Raw genomic sequence first — 21215 nt, 5'->3', positions numbered from 1 at the left:
TCAGGTGAATGACCCTAGCTAATTACTTGGCTCTGTTTCAAATTCCATTAAATATTAGTCATTATTTTCATAATCAATTAACTATTAATTGATGCGTTGACTGGATTGATACAAGTGGTGTTTCCCAAAACCCCAAATTATTTTATCCACAAACTAATATTATTCTTTCCTTCTGTTTTTCTTGTGATTCTGAATCCAACATGAATCTCTATTGGAAGTTGTTGACATTTGTATATGAGACATGCTGGAACAATTATGATTCTGATGATTGTCTGCAGGTGCCAGAGGACACTGAGGACCACCTGTACAGCAAGATGCCTTGCATCTTTCCTCTACAACACTTGGTTAGTCTAAGCATTTCTTCCACACATCATTGACCACAGAGATCTGTTCTCTCTCAGTCAGGTGTATCTGTATCTCCATTTAGGATAAGTGATGTTACTGTGGCCAAAGAAGTTGCCAGCCAGGATGACACCTCTTATCAGAGTCTTGTGGTACGTAAGGAAGTGCAAATAATCAGGGAAAGAAAATGTCTTATTCAAAGTACTTAATCACATGTATTCAGTATTGCATATTATGTATAATTTAATTTCAGGAAAGGGCCAACATGCCCAACAGAAACGACGTGAGTCCAGTTGTCTGTTAATTAATGTCATCACTGAGGATCAGGGCATGCTGCAACACCTTAAAGTGAGTGACAATGGCATTTAGTGTGGTGTTTGTGTATTTATATATGAATACCCAAAGTAAAATCCTATAATATATTTATATCATCACAGGCAACACTGTGTCTCCCTGGGCCAAGAAAGAGGACAGGATCATCATTCTTTTTGAAGGTGACCAAGTGGACAAGGTGATGCACTTCTTGTCTGAAGTACTTGAAAGTACAGAGACAGACAAGAAGTCTGCAGATCCTGTGGCTTTCATTATGGATGTACTTTTGTCAGAGGTGAGATCTCACACACTGACACTGATTTGTAGACTACATGTTTTATATGACTGCATATGTCTGACAAGATGGCATATGTCTTTCAACACATGGTCACTGTCTAACACAATCTTTCATGCCACAGGCAACAGTATACACACTTGGAGCTGTTCACTCCATCTCCCTGGACAAAGCCAAGGAGATGTACATACGTGGGACGGAGTTTGACTCAAGGTAAGCCGGATAGTTTAGGAAACTGTTAATCCAATTTTCATAACAGGTTATATCTTATGATGTAATGTGAGTGTCTTTAATGACTTAATTATTTTGCTATATCATTTTGTCTTATCAGCGAGATAACAGCTTCAGAGCCACATGTCCACAAAAGCAAGGCTGAAACTGGAAAGCTTCCTGGGAAATTACAGGGAAGCCTTAGGCTCCGTTTACATGATGGCAGTCTGAACAGAAGACACAAAAGTGGTGTCGCGTCTTCACTTTTTATTCCGCGTTTAGACGAGCGTTTTCGGGAGGAAATCTGCATGCATACAGTGACGCAAAAGTGTGGAATTCGATTGGGTATGCATGCCAGGCGGCTAAGTGGCGCTGTGATACACTATCACACAACACCGCCATGTATGAGCGCATGCGCAGAATCTTTCTTCCTCTCCGCGAAAAGCAAAATATGGCACCCGTCGGGAAAAAGAACTTCATCTGGTCAGATGAAGAAATTGAACTACTACTCCAGATTACACTGGACTACAAAACAACGAAGGCGCAACAAGGCGTGAACTGGGAGTCCTGTCAGACAATATACACAGATACAGTATAGACCGCATCCATAGAGCAGTATCCTACTCCCCCAGACGGCCTGTATGTATGTGACGTAAATGCGTACGCGACGTGAGCAGATCTGAGCAGAGTTTTGCATCTTGGCAGTGTACAACTCGAATATGCACAGATGTTACTGAGGGTAGGGTTAGGGCAAAAAGGACAGGTTAAAGGGTTATTACAAAAATATTAGAAAGGTGGACTAGTTAGGAATCGAACCATCGTCGACCGCGCTCCCGACTGCCAGTGCCGACGTCAGCGAAGCTACTAGATTCCACGACTAAGGCGGAAGTGGATGCTGTATACCACCGCTAGGGATGCTGGTTTTGAAAACGTAAACATAGGTCGTAATTCCTGCATACGCCTATATGTATGTTTCATTGGAGGACAGTCTGCTCTGGAGGGTGGTTTCAGATTTTTGTGTTTTTAAGGCCCAAAAACACCGTCACAGTCTAAACGAAAGGCACTTCCGATAAAATATTTTGTCGTTTTTACCCGCAAGTGTGAACGGGGCCTTAGAGAGTTAGGAATTTCTTAGGCGCTTGTAATCCCTGACATAGTTTTGCAAGATTGTAAATTGTCGGCTGTTCAAAAAATAAAAACAATATATCATTCATTACTTGCATTCATTACATGGATTTGAAAGTTGAATTGAATTGAATGACTTTATTCCTCCCCCAGGGGGGAAACACACATTCACAACAGCTCAGTTAAGAAAGGTGAGAATCGAATAAAAGTAAAAATAAGAATAAAAATATAGAATAAAAATAAAAAAGTTATACAACTTTCTGTGCAGACTCAAGGGTTTTGGTGCTTTTGTTTTACTTTCATCAAAATACCTACTGATGTCCAACTGGCTGGGTTTGATTCAGATACCAATGTTTCACATATCTTCCTGGAAATAGGTAACATCTCCTTAATGACGTACTCAGCAGATCTCGTTTACTTAACATCTGTTTACCACCAGCTTTTTTTAAGGTTAAAACATGATCAAGTAGACTTTTATTAGTTCTCATCAAACTACAGACTAATAAGACATTCAATAAATGTAGGCCTATATTAAACACACCTTGTTGTAACATACAGGTTGCCATGATGTTGAAAGTTTGCAAATACAAAATTATTCAAAACGTGATAATTATATCATGTTCCGGTCAGGGTACTAAAGTATAATCCGTTTTTCTGTCAAAACCAAAATACGCAAAAACGGAAACAGTGTTCCTTTTTTTTTTCGTATTAAATCAATTACGGAAAAACAGATTCTGATCTCAGCATCAAAAAACAAAAAAAAACACTAATCGGTTTTTGTTTCTCATTTATTAATATGACGGCGGACAGACTGGAAGCGGAAGTGGCATGTAACAACCTCAAAATAAAAGTAGCATGCTAACTTATTATCATGCATAATAAAGTAAAAAAAAAAATAGTCCGGACTCCTGTAACCAATCATGCTGTTGACTGAGGTTAGGAACTCCTACCTCATTAACATATGGACACAGAAATATAAAACATTTATTTATTCATTTATACATTTATTCATTCATTTATTTATTTACTTATTAGTCATGTTTCGTCCTCCATATGTAATACGGTGCGTTACATTATTTTGATCATGATAGTCACTTGAAACTCCCCTGCAGATAACCCTTCTCACCAACCAATGAACCATGATGTTAAATTGCATGGATCTGACACTCTCTACTCCTCGTGCCTCTGTCAAGGTGCCCTTGAGCAATACACTGTTGAGGTGCTGCGGTGCGTCCTGCACCAATAATCGATCACCGTGACACAGCAGTTGCTGCATGGCTGTTTCTAGTCAACATCACAGTGGATCAACAATAACAACAACAATAATAATAACGACAACAACAACAATAATAATAACAATGATAAAAAGAAGAATCCATCGGGTTGTTTGTTTTCCGCGTAAGAGCAGCAGCATGTGTCAGCGAAGCTTGTTAGCGACACTGCAGATGGACTAGAGCCGAGTCAGCGCTCCACCATCAGCATCCTCCTCCCCCTTCTCCCTCTCTCTCTCACACACACACACGCACGCACGTATCTCGTGCATCTCACCTCCACTGCTGCGTCTAACCCGTGTCGGCTGCATCCAGACGCGAGGAGACAACATCACTAAAACATTCGATTTCCTCGCGTCTCCCGCGGATACAGCTACAGGCTCGGCTCCCTCCGCCACCTCCTCTTCGGCTGTGGAGCAGAGGATGAAGCAGCTCTTTGTCAGAGCTTGGGAGAACAAAGCCATGAGCCCCTGGCTGCTCTTCGCCCTGCTCGGACTTTGGTAAGAGTGTCGTCTGGATGGGGAGGATGAGATGATGAGAGGAGGCAGCTTTTGTTGTTTGTGGCTGCAGATGTTGATGACAGATGTTGACTTTGCTGCATTCAAACCTCTTGTTTACATGCTGCGGCCTTGGGCGAAAACAGGAATCAATCCATGATCCTTTTTTCGTTGTGCATGAAACTGAGCCAACGGAACAGCATGTGTGCATTTGAGTGAATGGCTTGGTTTTACCTGCATCACCCCTTCATATTGTCAGTACCTTGACCACATTTGTTCTAAGGTGGGTTAGGATTTGTTAGTCTGTTAATTTAGTTACTTAGTATTAACTCTGTGTCAGATGGTCAGACAGGAGAAAATGGCCTGGAGCACCTTTCTTGTCTTGATAACCACTCAAAGCTGATTTACGCTAAAGTTTTACCATTCACCAGTTCACACCCATTCACTCACACATTCATAAATGCATTTTCTATTGCTCATATTTCATACATATTCACACGCGTCCGTGTGTTTTGCCCAAGGACACATCAGCATGTAGACTAGCAGCTACATGCCAATGTACAACAAATAAAACTATTATAGCCAGTAATTCTATATTATTCATTATGTTTTATAGCATTTGTTAACTTTAGTTTTATTATTTATACTTTACCAGCAAACACAGTAATACAACAGTTGTTTTTGGGGCTTTAAAAAATAAAACTTTCCATTGTTGTGGTCGTGTATTTCATATCAATTCACTAATTACCTTTATTTCTATGACTACAGTCCAGCATTGAACAGAAGTGGCAAAAGAAAAATAGTATGAAAAATAAGTATTCACAATGAATGTAATATAAATGTATACTAAACAATATGTATACTATCCTGTACACTATGTATAATTTACTGTATATATATTTGTATAATGTGTGGAATTATTCAGTATTTCAAAATGCATGATCCCTCTTTTGCTAGGGACACACTGTAACCCCTCAAAATCACCTGGGGTCCACTTTGAGAAATTACTGCGTTTTCTTCTCCTCCACCTCTGTGACACAACAACCATCAGATCTGTTGTTGAAGTAACTTTGGTACCTGGACTAGAAATATTTTTTTTATTAGAGGACTATTCACTGACATTTGAACAACGTTTTTAGTGAAGAAATTCAGTATTTGTTTTGCGAAGTCAATACTATAATAATCTACCTAATGTGTTTCTCATCCCCTTGCTAACTAAAAACCAGCAGCTAACATACAGTAAAATAGATATGGAATAAATAATAAAAACAACAACCTGAATAACAACCAAACTCAAGTTTGTAGTATACTTGAGCTTAAGTTTTATTCAGTCTGACAGAAAACTATATATTTTTTATTATCTTGACCTGTTTAGACCACCTCCTGTACCGTGGCTGTCTCGCTTCCTGTTTTATACAGGTTTGTCATATATTCCTGTATAAAACAGGAAGCAATACACATCACATATCGTATCATCATCTGAAGGTATAATTTTGCTTCAAGACATTTGGTTTGAGGATGGGGGGGTTGTATTTTGAAAAATTATAGCCCAATCATTATTATTGGCATTTGAAATTCTTTGTTCAGATTTACCTCAGTGACACAAAGGGCACATCAAATTAAATGACAGTGACAGCTTAATTATTTAACTAATTAATCCCACATTTTGAAATTCAGTAATCTCGAAATGACTAAATGGGTCATCAGTGTGCATTTCAGACACCGTTATTTAATTGTATCTTTCTTTTTAAATACAGAACTATGTGGTTTCGAAGAGCCTCAGTGCCAACCAGGTCATCTTGAAATAAAGGCCAACATGGATGACTGCCATCCTGTATGCAACAAGAGCATGTGTTAACATCACAACAAAAAAATGAAATCCATCTGAGAATGTCCTTCAAATTCAGACATTCACATTTGTCATGATTAAGTGAGAGAGCGAGAGAGAGAGAGTGGGAGAACAAAAGCACAGTCAGCCACATAGCATAGTTGTCCAAATGGAAGTCGCCGGGCAGCTGCCAGCATATTAAGGGCAATATCGGTACCCAGAGTGATTAGTTTGCCTCTTTTATTGTGTAAATCCTAGCCGTATTAATCACAACGATTAACACCTTAACTTTGACAGGCGTAATTTACAAAAAACAAAAAAACTCTCCCCCTCCAGACTCAAAACCCACCTTTAATAGCCTCCTATCTGTAATTTCACTCCATTTTCTGTTTACTGTCGTCCTGTTGCATGTTTTTTTTTATATTGTTGTTTGTTTTGTAAAGTGTCCTTGAGTGTTGAACAGGCACTTATGAATAAAATGTTCTATTATTATTATTATTACTTGTTTTGATGAGACTTGATAAACCTCCTGAGTTGCAAGTGTTTGAAAAACATATTTATATATATTATAAATATTTACAAAACTGCTTTGGAAGTATCAAGTACAACTGGATCATACTTACATTTCATGACATCTTCTAGTTTCGGAATAATTTGAATACCTATATATTATGACTATACTATATTATTATTATTCACATTTCTAAAGAGGTGGGTGTATTTAGGTGGGTTTGACCTTCCCGCTGAGTTCAGGAGCAATATGGATTTCCCAATTAAATCTAGAAAAGCCAGAATAGAGTGTGCAAGATTTTTAATAAAGAGAATCATGTCATCAGTGTAAAAAGCTATTTGATGGTCAAGCCCTCCCGTTTTTATACCTGTGATCATCATATGGTGTCTAATAGCTATGGCAAGTGGTTTTATTGCTAATATAAATAAAAGGGGAGACATAGGGCAACTAGTGATGGACAAACAGTTATTTCCGTTGTATTGACTCTTTAGAATCAGTTCACTGAAAAGATTTGTTCAAAAGATCAATTCACCAAATTATTTATTTCTTCCTGCATGACGGGAGCGCAGACTCTGTCTGACTCACAGAGTCACTGAACAGAAAACAGAAATCTCGTCAGTGCTTTCACTAAATAACCCAAACGCCCTTTGTTAAAACAATTGGACCCTGGGGCAGTTTTCTGAAGATCTGGAATTGAAGCCTGACAATATTCTTTTAGCTTGATCCTCATTCCCTGTATAGCAACGGCATCATCAACAAAGCCATTATCAAAACATCAGCTGAAGGTGGGGGTGGTTGCCTCGGAAACGACTAAAAACTTTTGTCAGAGCATATGTTGAAAGCGTTGTGGAAGTTGTTAAGTTTCGACTTCTTTGCACATATTGCAGTTTAAAAAACCTTCCACTCTTCATTTTTATGTATCTATATTTATTTTTGTCCTACAGTCTCCTTGGGGAATCAATACACATCACCTTTGTGATGCCAAACCCACTCCATATTTGTATTAACACTCAGTATACATGATTTCACGACACATATTACTGACAATTATTATGCAAACATTATACATCTTTGTTTCTAACTGTGTTTTCTCATTTACTTCACAGTGCAGCATTTGGGCCCAGTAAACAGGAAGAGGAGGACTATGAAGATGTGCCCATAAATAAGACCTGGGTCCTGTCACCGAAGGTTTATGAGAGCGATGTGACTTTGATCCTGAATAAACTGCTGCAGGGCTACGACAACAAACTGCGACCTGATATCGGAGGCAAGTCAACCTTATTTCCCAGACATAATCTTGATTTAACTTACAGTTACTCGACGAATGATCCAAGACTGTGTGTAAAGTCCTGAGATCAGAAAAAGAAAGAATCAGAAAGAATCAGTGTAAAAGAACACAACAACTGTATCAGGTTACAATTTTATACAGTTAATGATATCGACTTTTTAATTATAGCACAATAATAATGGTGATGATATGAAGGAAAGACACAAACTAGGGAGAGTAAGAGACAAAGTTAATGACATATAAAAAGTGATAATCATACCCTGAATGTGAGAGAATGAATGTGTGTGCACCACAGGAAAATCCCCCAGCAGTCTAGTTCTATAGCAGCATAACTAAGAGATGGTTTAGGTTTCCCTGAACCAGCTCTAACTATAAGCTTCATCAAAAAGGAAAGTTTTAAGTTTAACTTTAAATACAGAGAGAGTGCCCGCCTCCCGAACTATCATTGGAAGCTGGTTCCACAGGAGAGGAGCCTGGTAACTAAAGGCTCTGCCTCCCATTCTACTCTTACAGACTCTGGGAACCACAAGTAAACCTGTATCTTGTGACCTAAGTGGTATATTAGGGTGATAGGGTAAGACTAGGTCTTTCAGGTATGAAGGGGCCTGACCATTAAGTGCTTTGTACGTGAGGAGGAGGATTTTAAATTTAATTCTAAACTGTACGGGGAGCCAGTGTAGAGAAGCTAACACTGGAGTTATGTGGTCTCTCTTTCTAGATCCTGTCAGAACTCATGCTGCAGCATTTTGAATTAACTGAAGGGTTCTAACAGACTTGTTGGAACATCCTGATAATAAGAAGTTACAGTAATCTAATCTAGATGTAACAAAAGCATGAACTAGTTTTTCAGCGTCCTGTAAGGACAGAATGTTTCTAATTTTCATAATGTTAATTATGAAGACTCAAATGACATTTCCTGGTCAAAAGTAACTCCAAGGTTCCTCACAGTGGAACTGGAAGCCAGGGTGATGTCATCTAAAGTGACAATGTGATCGGAAAGTTTTTCTCTGAGGTGTTAATGACCTCAGTTTTTTCTGAGTTTAAAAGTAGAAAGTTACAGGTCATCCAGGACATAATGTCTCTGAGACATTCCTGGAGTTGAACAACCTGATTTATTTCATCCGGCCTCATTGATAAATGTAGCTGTGTGTCATCTGCATAACAATGAAAGTATATGTTGTGCTTCCTAATAATGTTCCCTAGAGGAAGCATATATAAGGTAAAAAGTATAGGCCCAAGCACTGAGCCTTGTGGAACTCCACAATTAACTTTTGTTTGTAGTGAGGCTTTATCATTGACATGAACAAACTGGAATCTATCAGATAAGTATGATTTAAACCAGCAGAGGGCAGCACCTGTGATACCAAGAGTCAGCTCCAATCTCTGCAGTAGAATATTATGATCAGCTGCAACATACCAATATGCCAATAAATGGTGATACATTTTACACACTGTACCTAAAAGAAGTTGAAATTACAGAAATTGTAAAAAATTGATTGTATAAATAGTTAATTATTCATTCAGCAGTTGATTAATAATTAATAAATGGATTGTTATGTACAGTGTATTGTAAGTTGTTGCTGTGTATGTGAGGGATGTTTGTCTTCTGTTATATTTCAGTGAGGCCAACTGTGATTGAAACAGCCGTGTATGTCAACAGCATTGGACCGGTGGACCCAATAAACATGGTGAGACTGCCTCCTCTGGTTTCCCCTTTATTTTCTGATATTAAATCTACTAAATGTAGTTGATAGTTAATTGTTAATCAAACAATATGAAACAGCTATGCTGTTGGGACTTCAGATAACAAGTCCCAAAATAAATATAAGTAAATGGTAAATGATCTGTACTTATACAGCACTTTCCTTGCCTTGATAACACACCTCATTAGTACATTTTATCTGGATATTACTTTGGAACATGACATTACTGTAATGTTCCATATTGCAAAAATGCATAGTTATTATCTGGATATTATGCTAGAAACAAGTTGATATGTCTATGATAAATATTATTAATATATCATTTTTCTAGTCTTGATGTCCATTCAAAGCTGCTTTATACTACAGTTATTGCTATTCACTCATTCACTCACATTCATACAACTTTTTTTCTATCAGACATCTATTTTACCCATTCATTCACTGACTGTTCAGCCATAAGGAGCACCTTGGACACAGTCTGTGTCTTGCACAGGGGACACATTGACATGTAGACTAGCAGAGCTGGGAATCAAATCCATGACGTTCCGGTTGAAACACAACCTCCTGTTTTCAAAAATATTACCCCACTGGCTTCCAGTTCAGCTGACAAGGTGATGGCAGCGTAGGACATCAGGCTCCCGACAGCAAAGATTAATTATCGCCTGTTAAAACTCACATTTTCACAAAGAAAAGTGGTGTTACAATGTGTTACCTAAAAACCTGCACAGAATAACCAGGTGTGTGTGTCCGCTGTGTGTTTGTACACAGGTATTTATGAGGCAGACTGTAGGCTTGTGTTGGGGAACAACAGTTAGTGGCAATAATTTGATTGATAAAAATAATCAAATAATTATTTTTAATAATTTTATATTATATTAAATGTTTTTTGAAAAATGTAATATTCATTTTAGCAGATAGGGGCACCACCCTGAAAACAGGGAAAAGACAATCAATCTATGCCATTAAAGTCAGTCTAAACAATCACTGTAATTGATTATAATGTCAAAAATCCCAATTTGGTCTGTCTGCTAAAAAAGAAACAAGGCTAAAAAAGAAACAACAAGAGAAGGGCTGGAGTGGCTCAGTGGTTAAGACTGGTACCCTGTGTGCCAAAGACGTCATGGTCGCAATGGTCACAAGTTCGACTCCGCCCCTAGCCGGTTGTACTCAATTCCATTGTAAGTCGCTTTGTAACTAAGTGAGTAAGGGCCATATGTCTTGTACTCTTGTTAGTTAGGTTTACAATTTGGAAAATATTCAGTGCATCTCTAATTCAAAAAGTTGAACTTAATAATAAAAATAATAACTTGGATTTATAAAGCGCCTTTCACGAAACCCAAGGTCGCTGTACAATTGAAAACAGAGAAGCTTGAAGGTTCGCTACGTTCTTAGCCAAACCAACCAACGAGCCTCGACAATATAAATGTACTACTTTAATTGGTAACGCAACACAGACAGTGAGAATTAGATATGTAGTGTGCATAAACCTTTTATTATCGTCTTGCTTTGCCATGAACAACCCAGGTGCTGAGTCAACAGATGTATGCTATGGGTTGATGGATTTTGACTCAGTGCATGAGTTGCATAAAAATCCCATATAAATAACCCATAATGAGTAAAACATGTCATAACCCAGCAGTTGGGTTGATGAAATAACCCAGCATTTTTTAGAGATTTATAGACTTGCTCTTAATCAGCAAGTCCCCAGTTATATATAACTGGGGACTGGGAAGAAGATGTGGCCATTTGAATGTAGGCACTCCTCAAACTGCTTTAGCCTCAAAGATTTACACCTTCTGGGAGCCAAGAGACAATATCATCACATTTACATAGTCTAACCCCCTCCTGGTCTAAGTTGTCAGTGACATCTGTTAGCCCACAGAACAGAAGCTATTGTAGTAGCTTGAACAATGGTTATCAATAACAGTTCTAGGGACACCGAGGGTTCTATGAAGAGGTCCCGGAGAAAAATAAAATGAAATATGAATATAAATATTATAAAAATGAAAAAGAAGAAGAAAGCTAATATACTTAAGAGTTAGGATCAAAGATAGATACCTATTTCTGCTATCAAATACAATAAAATACATTTAAGTGGCTCTGTGTTGTAGTGTGGATGGATCGGTCTGTTCCTGAATGACCTGAATGATGATGATGTGCTAACTCGCCACTAGTTGTTAAATCATTAGCATCACAGTCAGTACTTCATACCCAAAGCTATGTCATTCATATATTATCCAAGCACATCAGGTTGGTTTGTTTTTCATATTAACAGCAGATGCTCAAATCCTCCCGTTTTTTTTTAACAGTAACCTTTACATACAAATGCATATACACATTTTCATTGTCACAATTTTAATTTTTAAGCCATGCAGGAGTGAAAAAAAAATAAAAATCTGACTGTTACAGGTGGGTTTCAACCACGGGACTCTGGTTCCAAAGGTTTCCAATTATTCTCATGTCCTGCCACTCTCTTTCAGCTGTTCTTCTTCCATAGCATTTCTGTAGCATAGCAGAAGTGAGATCGGCGTCGGCGTGACCAGAAGCATCTTTCTTTGTTAAGAAGTATTGCCAAAGATTTGTGCTGTAACAGTCATGATTTAGTTCTTCTGCAATGCATTTCTCCTTATCCATCTTCAGTCAACGGTAAAAACACATGCAACTTCTCGAAGCAGCAGTAACAGTGAGGAGCCTCCACAGCAGCAGCTGCATATTAAGTAGCCATGTATTTCCTCTGTGACAAGCAGCTGATTGGCTAAAAAAGCACTGGAATGTGGTATCACCACACCCTAACAACCCTAATTCAAATACAACATTTATGGTTTTAAGACCCACCATACTGTGATTTGAAACATTGAGTGGCTTCTTCGAAATTTCAACTATTCTTATTCTGTAAAAAATGAAAATCTTGTTTTCTCATGGCGGGTCAGACTTAAATATGGGTTTATTTTAAACCTTCGAGCAACTGTCCTCCTTATGTCCTGTGACATAATCGGATGGGGTTGAGCATCTGGTGGCATTCTGGCAGATAGAAATAATAATGGGGGTAAAGACATGCAGACTGCCTGTTCCATTATGTACCATGGGGGGGGCTCTTTCTGGGTGAAGTGCCAAATGTTTCAAGCCAAATGGATAATAGTAAAATACCATACACCACCTCTTTCTACTAGTTTCTGTAGTGTATTCAAACATAATCTCTGCTTTTTCCCATTCCACAAGAACTTCTTACAGAGTAAATCAAATTGCTTGAAGTACTTAGTAGGGATAAACAGACTTTTTCCAGAAGCAGATCTGAAGTCGTATTCACACCAGACTTTCTAATTCAAGTCCTAGTTTGTTTGCTGGGAAAGTCCAGTTTTTTTTGGGGAGGTGTGAATGCGCAACCAAACTCTGATCTGCACCAAGGAAGCAAACTCTGGTCCACCTAAAACATAGGTTTCGGTCAACTTCAAGTGAATCAAGTGCAGGAAGTGGACTACAATGCAGGGCATTGTGGGTAAACACAACCACAACAATGTCTGAGTCCATTGTTGCAGCGTATGTGTCGCATGTTCAAATAAAATGATAGGATTTGATGCAGCTCTATTTTTTTGCTCTGATGTGGAGGAAACAGAAATTGTCCTGCATTAACCAATAGATGAGCACGTTTTCTCGTTCATTCAGTAATTGTTGATGCAGTGTTGCCTCAGACTATAAGGTGTGTATAAGACTTAAGTTGTACTTCAATATCTCAACAAATTGTTTTATAATACGTATTCCAAGATATTCAATTCCCTTAAGAGGCCACTGAAATGAGCCAGCCCAAAATAACAATTAGGGCACTATGAGGCCCTCCCGCCTGGGACTTTGACCAGTTCACCTGGTAGCCAGAAAAACTTGAGAAGGTTAATTCGAAGTAGAGCAGAATATCATCAGCGTGGAGCAGAAGTTTATGTGTGGCGCTTCCTATGTTTGATTAGACGATTAGAAAAAAGTTAAGTTACGTCTCAAATACAATTGAGTTAAATTCTGTAGGTTCCTGTTGGAGTTCTACTAAAGAATTTTGATGTAGTCCATTCAAATACTGATCATAATGATATTCAACAGTTTTATCACGCATGCATACCTATATGTTACTGTCACATTTATTGGGTCCTTGAATTATTTTTTAGAGTGTGCTCAAAGGCTTTTTCATGAGGCTGTCAATAAAATGAAGAATTTCAACAAAGACCTTTAGGACCCTTTAGCCTTCTGGATCCAGATGGATCCCAAGTCATTAACGTACCTGAGGCATAATCCACACAAAAGACATGGTCTTAATCTGCTTATGTCATTTTTATTTAAAGCATTTTTGCAGTAATCAAAGAGGTCAAATTTTCTGTCTTTTTTCACACTGTTTTTTTGAAGATGTGGATACAAAGACTACCAGTTCTAGTGCTTCAGGATAACATTGCACACAAGGGCAATTCTTACAGGTTTGATTTTATTGTTTGGTCTTAAGAGACTGTATGTATTGGGAGAGAGGCAAAATAATAGGACACGAGAGAGGAGCTGACTTTGAAGTAACAACATAAAAATTACAGCTGCTAAATAAAAGTCTGTGGAGTGATTGCACTGCCAACAAGGACACACTGTAATTTTGCAAGGCTGGAAACTACACCGTCTGCCTTTCAATATAAATATGTTATCCATTTTAATTTTTTCACTGCGTCTATGTGTATTGCATGTTGTGTATGTATGTGCTTTTTTGTAGCAACTACACAGACTTGCATACACACACACACACACACACACACACCCCCACACCCCCAGGAGGTGTCTTCTCACGTGTCCCAAGCGCTCTGGTACATCCCTGGCCTTTCTGTGACATCTTTATGAAATTTCTGCAGTGTTTATCAGTTTTAGTGACCTTCAACTCAAACACCTGTCTTGCATCCTCATTAGTAGTGGCCTTGAGATGTATCCTTAACCATTGGCCTTGAATTTTATCATCAATCATGAAGCGCTCGTGCTGTTCTTAGGTCTGTATTATTGTGACCAAATTATTCACTCACAACAGACTGAGTGGCTCTGCATTTCTCTCAAACTATAACCAAACTCTTATTGTTATTGAATATGGCAACTCTGCAGAGACTCTTCCTCGACAGTATCAAGATCAAGCATAATTTGGGATGGAGCTATTCGAGGATTTAAACGCAGCTCATACTCAGAGAAGAATGACATGTTTGTGAAGTTTACTGAGAGTGCATGGTCCTTTGAAGAGGGGTTAGATGCAGGTGGTCCCAACTATGACTCGTTTGTACCATGAATAACAGCTGACTGAGAAGAGGAGTCCTTTTTAGCTGGTAAGATGATAGCTGTGTCTATTGTACATGGGGAACCAGCACCACATGTGAGCCACATCGTGGGGAAGTCTAAAAAATAATTTGAAAAATGATCACAAAAGTTATACTTTTCTATTCCTGATGACCACTCACTACTGTTTTGCCATTCACCCATTCACTCACACTTTCATATAGCACATCTATGTGCAGCACATTTTCAATCACACATCTTTTATACCGTTTTGAACACTGCTGGCACAGTCATCAGGAGCAACGTACAGTTTCCTTCCAACTGTAGGACTAGCACTGCAAATCCTGGGAAAAGAAGAAAAGACGATAATAATAGCTAATAGAGGCAAAGTCTATAAAGATTGTGACATTTTACTGTCATTAAATTTCCCAGGAATTGGGAAATGATCTCGTTAACCCCTTATTTATGTCCTCAAGTTGCACCTTGTTATGCCTCTCTAGTGTAGTAGACACAGACTTTGGCTCCATCCATCACTTATCTCTGTGAACCAACTAACTAACTGCTTTTTAACAGTTGATAAAAACACACATGAATGTGTATTTTCTTTTTGTGCAACCTTTTTTCTTTGGAAACCTGACTACTGTCTTCCTGACTGAACTTTTTTCTATGATTTTTGTAACTCTGTTACAGGAATACACCATTGACATCTTCTTTGCCCAGACATGGTACGACAGCCGACTGAAGTTCAACGGCTCGATGAAGCTGCTCATGCTCAACAGTAACATGGTAGGCAAAATCTGGATTCCAGACACGTTCTTCAGGAATTCACGCAAATCAGATGCCCACTGGATCACCACTCCCAATCGCCTCCTACGGCTGTGGAACAACGGACGGGTCATGTACACACTAAGGTAGGGCGGTTATGCAGCCGGTTTCTTGACTTTTGTGTCCAACATTTTTCAACACTATATCAACTCTTCAAAAACATGTGTTGTTTGTGCAGCTTTAGTATGTGCGTCTGTGTTTATTTCATGTAGTGAGTTATTTAGCAGACCCCAATTTGTCAAAACCCAGTCTGATGGTCATGTGTTTTTGTGCATCTGTTGGAATTATCACAGACTTTACTATGTTCAGTCACATTTGGGGGGGGAAACAAACAATGCTGAGACTTGCTTTTTCTCTGTCACAATTCTTTTTTTGTCAGGTTGACTATTAATGCGGAGTGTTACCTTAAGCTGCATAACTTTCCAATGGATGAACACTCATGCCCCCTGGAGTTTTCGAGCTGTAGGTGGTCAAACACTTTTCCCTTCCATTTTTGAACCAGTCACCTCGACTTCAACTTGCCCAGACAGGGGCCTCTATGTGGGGTTAGCCTCATGGTTAAGCCTTTGTTTCTTCTCTTTGCAAAAAAGACCCATCTGCTTGAAGCTGCCCTCTCTAAGCCTGTACCAATCTATCATCAGCTCCACCAGCAGAGAGAGCAGGTCACCCAGTCCCATTATCTCTGACAGACTTAATGTATTATGCATCCTATCCCAGTCCAATTCATGCTGTCTGTGTCATCCTTCATTTGTCTCTTGCATTGTGCTTTAGCCTCTCATGATCTTACTCTTCCACACATGAGTGGAAAATGCAAAGTCCATTCCATAGAGTTGAGGACAAATGTCAGGACCTGCACAGTCACACTAATGGTGCTTTTCCACTATACAGATGTAGCTTGGCTCGGCTCTACTCCACTGGGTTTGATATCAGACACGTCGTTTTCCATTAATATAGTACCTCGTCAACGTGCGTGGAGTCAACATAGCACATGACGTTGTCTTGTACGTGACACATATACACATTTCCTTGCTAATTGTTGGAGATGAAAGTTTTCAGTATTTTGAAATCTTTTTTAACTGATCTGCAGTCGGCATTTTTCGGTTTGAATCTTGTGTCGAGCACTGCGCTCATGACTCTTCCAATGATGACACGTTCTGTTTAATCAGTGGTCGGGCAATCTGTCTATGTCACATTTAATATCGGCTCAGCTCGCTTGGAACATTGCCAGAGCATGTACTAAAAAGTACCTGGTACCCTAATGGAGAAGCAAAAAAAGAAAAAAAACGTAGAGCTGAGCTGAGCCATGCTAGAACTGTATAGTGGAAAATTGTCATAATTGTTATCAAATGAGCACATGCCATAAGCAAGTGCATCATATTGCCAGTTCCCACGTGGCAATATGATGCCTTAGTGATGAGATCTCACTTCTTGGTATACAAACACGTACAGCCTTTCTACTTTCAAAAACCAAATGCAGTGTTGTTTTAATAGAAGGAAGCAAAGCACTGTCCAAGGCTGAAAATCCAAAGAAACATTTGACTGGTTCTCCAAATGTCATTGAATAAGTAGCATATGGGCGTGAAGTTTCCTGTAAGCCATTTCACTTCTTTGAAGAACTGAAGACAACCCATGTTTTCACAATTGTATACACTGAGGATATTAATGATGAGAATTTGCTCATCTTTCCTACCACAGACTACTGCAGGACTGCCAGTCAGAGCTAATTTTTACTGTTTATATTCTGTAGTACACAGGCTGATATTCACATTTCAAAACATATTGCTCATTTGAAGACATTTCATGAGACTGGACACATCAGATCCATCTTCAATGCTTCAACTGCTTTGCCATGGCACAGTGTTTACTTGTGGTGTGCAGTGCAGTCAATGGCAGATGTCAACTTCTCCAAGGCCTCTGGTTAATCTATTTTTCTGTGTCGGGGGGTTTCCGTAGATGGTTATCCCAAAAATGAGATCATGTACCGGTGGCAGAGGCGGGCGGTTGAAGTGGCAGACCAGCGCTACTGGAGACTCTACCAGTTTGCCTTTGTAGGGTTGAGGAACACCACAGATGTGGCACACACCCAGTCAGGTGAGGGATAATGGCCAAGTCTTGTTACACTTTGCAAATCTTTCATTTTGTACAGTATGTTTTTCAAGGTATTTCAAGAATTCATATTTCAGAATACAGTTTCATCTTATTGTAATTCACAGAATCCCTGAAAGGCATGTGGAAAAAAATAGAATGATTTTCCAATGTTGTTGTTTTTTTCTTTTCTCTCTTTTGGTAAAAGTAAAAAAAAAGGGCAAACAATGACAAGGATGAGTCAGTAAGTCAAGAAAATATATTTCCAGGTACCATGAATCCTACCTTTGTACATGTAAGATATGCACAGGAGAATAACTACCACCCTTTTTGTCATTTGATTTGGCGCCTCCTAATGGCCAAATTAATATTCCAAAAACAAACATTTTTGAGAGTTTTTTTTATTCTTATTTAACATTTGAAGTCCAGCCTCTAATTTTTTTTTTTTCACTCATATGTCTATATATATATATATATATATATATATAAAAACTTTGTATTACTAGAACAGGGTTAGTATTTTTGAATACTTCCCAACCTCAGTTTTCTTAGTTGAGAAATATCTTCATTCTTTTCTTTGTAACGTTCCCACCAGTGACCAGTTAGCAAAGATGGCGGACACTGTTTACATTTTGGGAATGAGGTCCCGTCCCCCTATGAGTGGGTCTAAAAGGTGCAGTTGCAGTTCTAAGTCTTGGACCAAGTGTCACTGGTGGGCACATAACATAACATATTTCTCAACTCAAATATATTAACAAAAATATTACCCCCTTAGCTAAACGCAAATCGATGAAGTATTCTTGTAAGTTTAAAAATTTAATTAAAAAATGGTTCAAAATGTTCACACTACTGGCAAAGTGAATTTGATGTCATAACATAACACATTATTTATCATTAGGTTATTAACTAGATTGTTAACATTACATCACATTACATGTCATTTAGCAGACGCTTCTATCCAAAGCGACTTACAATAAGTGCATTTAAACATTTGGGTACAAATAAGAGCTATAAGTAAGTAAGAGCTTCAAGTAAGCCAAACTATGAAGTGCTAGTCATAAGTGCGATGTATAAGTAATGTATAACTGTTGTACGTATAACTGTTAACAGTTAATCACATGAGACAACAGCACTTCAGAACCCCTGAACTAATACTTAAAATATCTAGACCTAACTTATCATTAAACTTGCAGGAGAATACGTCATCATGACCATCTTTTTTGACCTGAGCCGAAGAATGGGCTACTTCACCATCCAGACCTACATCCCCTGCAGTATGATTGTGGTTTTATCCTGGGTCTCCTTCTGGATCAATAAGGATGCCGTCCCAGCGCGCACGTCTCTGGGTGCGATACATTCCAGTGTTGTAGACAATATCAATCAGACGACACTGTGGTTTATGTAACCTTGAGAATTAAAGGGACAAATGTATAAATGTGATCCTGGTAAGATGTTCATCTGAATCAAATAAGCAAGTTGTATGATCGGTTTCAAATAAATGAAGTAATAATCTATTTATCACTTCATTTTGTCTCTCCTGAACTACAGGAAATGTGTTGTTTATCTGTCTACACTTCTGTGGTTCCTCTGCAGTTTCAACCAAAATCAAAGTACCTTTCTTTTGGATATACAATTCCTTTTTTCACGCATACATTGTGACAGATTGGGGTCTGTCACAAGCGCAACCAAAATCACACATTTGGTTGCTAACCCTAACCCTTCAGGAGAGTTAGTTACATTACTAATGTGCCAAGTGTGTTACAATTAAGTCTCAACCTTTGCATATGCCACAATGCTTGTCATATTTGTGTTTTCAATTTTTTATTTAATTAATCTAATAGTAATAATGCAATAACTTTGTAAAGACACTTTGGTTGCATGGCTTGTTTTTACTGTTTTATTAATTTTTTTGTTTGTGACAACCCCATTCAGGTATCACCACAGTGCTCACCATGACAACACTCAGTACGATCTCCAGAAAATCCCTACCCAAGGTTTCTTATGTCACTGCCATGGACCTGTTTGTCTCTGTTTGCTTCATCTTCACTTTTGCTGCCCTCATGGAGTATGGCACGCTGCACTACTTCACCAGTAACCGACAAACCAAGAAGGCTAAAGCCAACAATAACACACAGCTACCACAGGTAACCCGTCTTTTCTTTATTTTTTTATATCTTGTTTTCTGCTTACCTCATTGAAGGTGCAACGGTTGTGTTTTCCTCCACAGCAGAGAGCATCTAGCATGGTGAATATCCGACCTGGAACGTCCCTGCTGCAGATGAACAACATTGTGCCATATCATGAAGATGACTATGCTTACGAGTGTTTGGATGGAAAAGACTGCGCCAGCTTCTTCTGCTGCTTCGACGACTGCCGCTCAGGTGCCTGGCGTGAAAACAGGATGCACGTACGGGTTTCCAAAATTGATTCTTACTCACGAATATTTTTCCCTACTGCTTTTGGCCTTTTTAATCTGGTTTATTGGATAGGTTATCTGTATTTATAAAAGACTGTTTGTCTTTCATATCTGAAGTTTCACACGTGCAAACATTTCACAAAAGCAGAACTGCTCTTGTACCAGAAATGACAGCTTCTCAGCAAAGATCAATGGCAGAAAGATGACCTTAAATAATAACAAATAACAAACTAATAATGGCAGTGCCTTGTTGTTTTTTTCTGCCAGCACTGTGGAATGGCAAAGACATTTTTAGGTTTTTGTTCATTTTTATGTAACACCAAATTTAAACACACAGACACATTGATTGACATATTATCAAACTATATCCCAGCCAGCATGTCCATATGGGCCCCATAAGGGTTGTATTATGCACATACATTTATGATCCCAATTCCAACTAAACCAGCTCCAGTACACATCACCATCTATCCATCTACCTGTCTAATCGCTAATGCACATGCTATGTTTGCAACTATATCATTACAACAGAGCCCAATGTACTTCAGTCATTCAAAACAGGAATACTGACATTAAGGCTTAAACTGCAGGTTTTACTATTAAGTCTGGTACGTCCATTTGAATTAGACCATTCATTACAACAAATGGAAATACAGTCAGACTTGGCACTGATGGCTCCACTCTTGCTACCTGGATTGGCAAAGCAGCATGCTACACCAAATAGGGAGGACAATGCAACAAACCCCATACAAGAGAGTAGAGATGTTCCGATACCATTTTTAAAAACATAGGCATACATACGCAGGACACAGGGAGTTGGTTAGCGCTGCTCTTTACGTTCCACACTCCAGTTTGACTGTAGGCGTGCTAACGGAGCTAGCACAGCTAACAATGCTAACGGAGCTAACTGGTAAATACTGCCAAACCGCCGACATGATGAGCTTACGTTAGCTCCTTGTCTAGAGGTGTCGGGTGATCAGTTCTTCTTCACACCTCTAAAACAGCACAGTGCAACTCTTTCAAGAGCAGCGAAGAAGAACCGTGTCAGAGCTCTAATAAATTACGTGGTATCGGATCAGTGCATGGACTCCAGTACTCGCTGATACCGATGCCCAAATTTTCGGCAGTATCGGAGGCATTTCCGATACTGGTATCGGAATCGGAACAACTTTACAAGAGAGCCCAAGCAAGACAATGAATGACATTTTAAACTTTTGAGCCTGTTAAAGTCTG

The 21215-nt window shown here is 38.8% G+C and overlaps 1 protein-coding gene across 1 annotated transcript; it reads left to right on the top strand.

The window, feature by feature from the left end:
* The first annotated feature begins 3805 nt into the window (after positions 1–3805).
* Positions 3806–20923, top strand: gabrg1 (gamma-aminobutyric acid type A receptor subunit gamma1). Its single transcript, XM_044046917.1, has 9 exons — positions 3806–4055; positions 7498–7658; positions 9300–9367; positions 15347–15567; positions 15861–15943; positions 17435–17572; positions 18760–18912; positions 19499–19710; positions 19794–20923. The coding sequence occupies exons 1-9, from the start codon at positions 3979–3981 to the stop codon at positions 20070–20072; spliced, it is 1392 nt and encodes a 463-aa protein (XP_043902852.1). The 5' UTR covers positions 3806–3978; the 3' UTR covers positions 20073–20923.
* The last annotated feature ends 292 nt before the right edge of the window (positions 20924–21215 follow it).

The sequence above is a fragment of the Solea senegalensis genome, linkage group LG16, assembly GCF_019176455.1.
Source record: "Solea senegalensis isolate Sse05_10M linkage group LG16, IFAPA_SoseM_1, whole genome shotgun sequence".
Taxonomy (NCBI): Eukaryota; Metazoa; Chordata; class Actinopteri; order Pleuronectiformes; family Soleidae; genus Solea; species Solea senegalensis.
The sequence above is the reverse complement of the archived record's forward strand: the minus strand, read 5'-3'. Positions and strand labels throughout refer to the sequence as shown.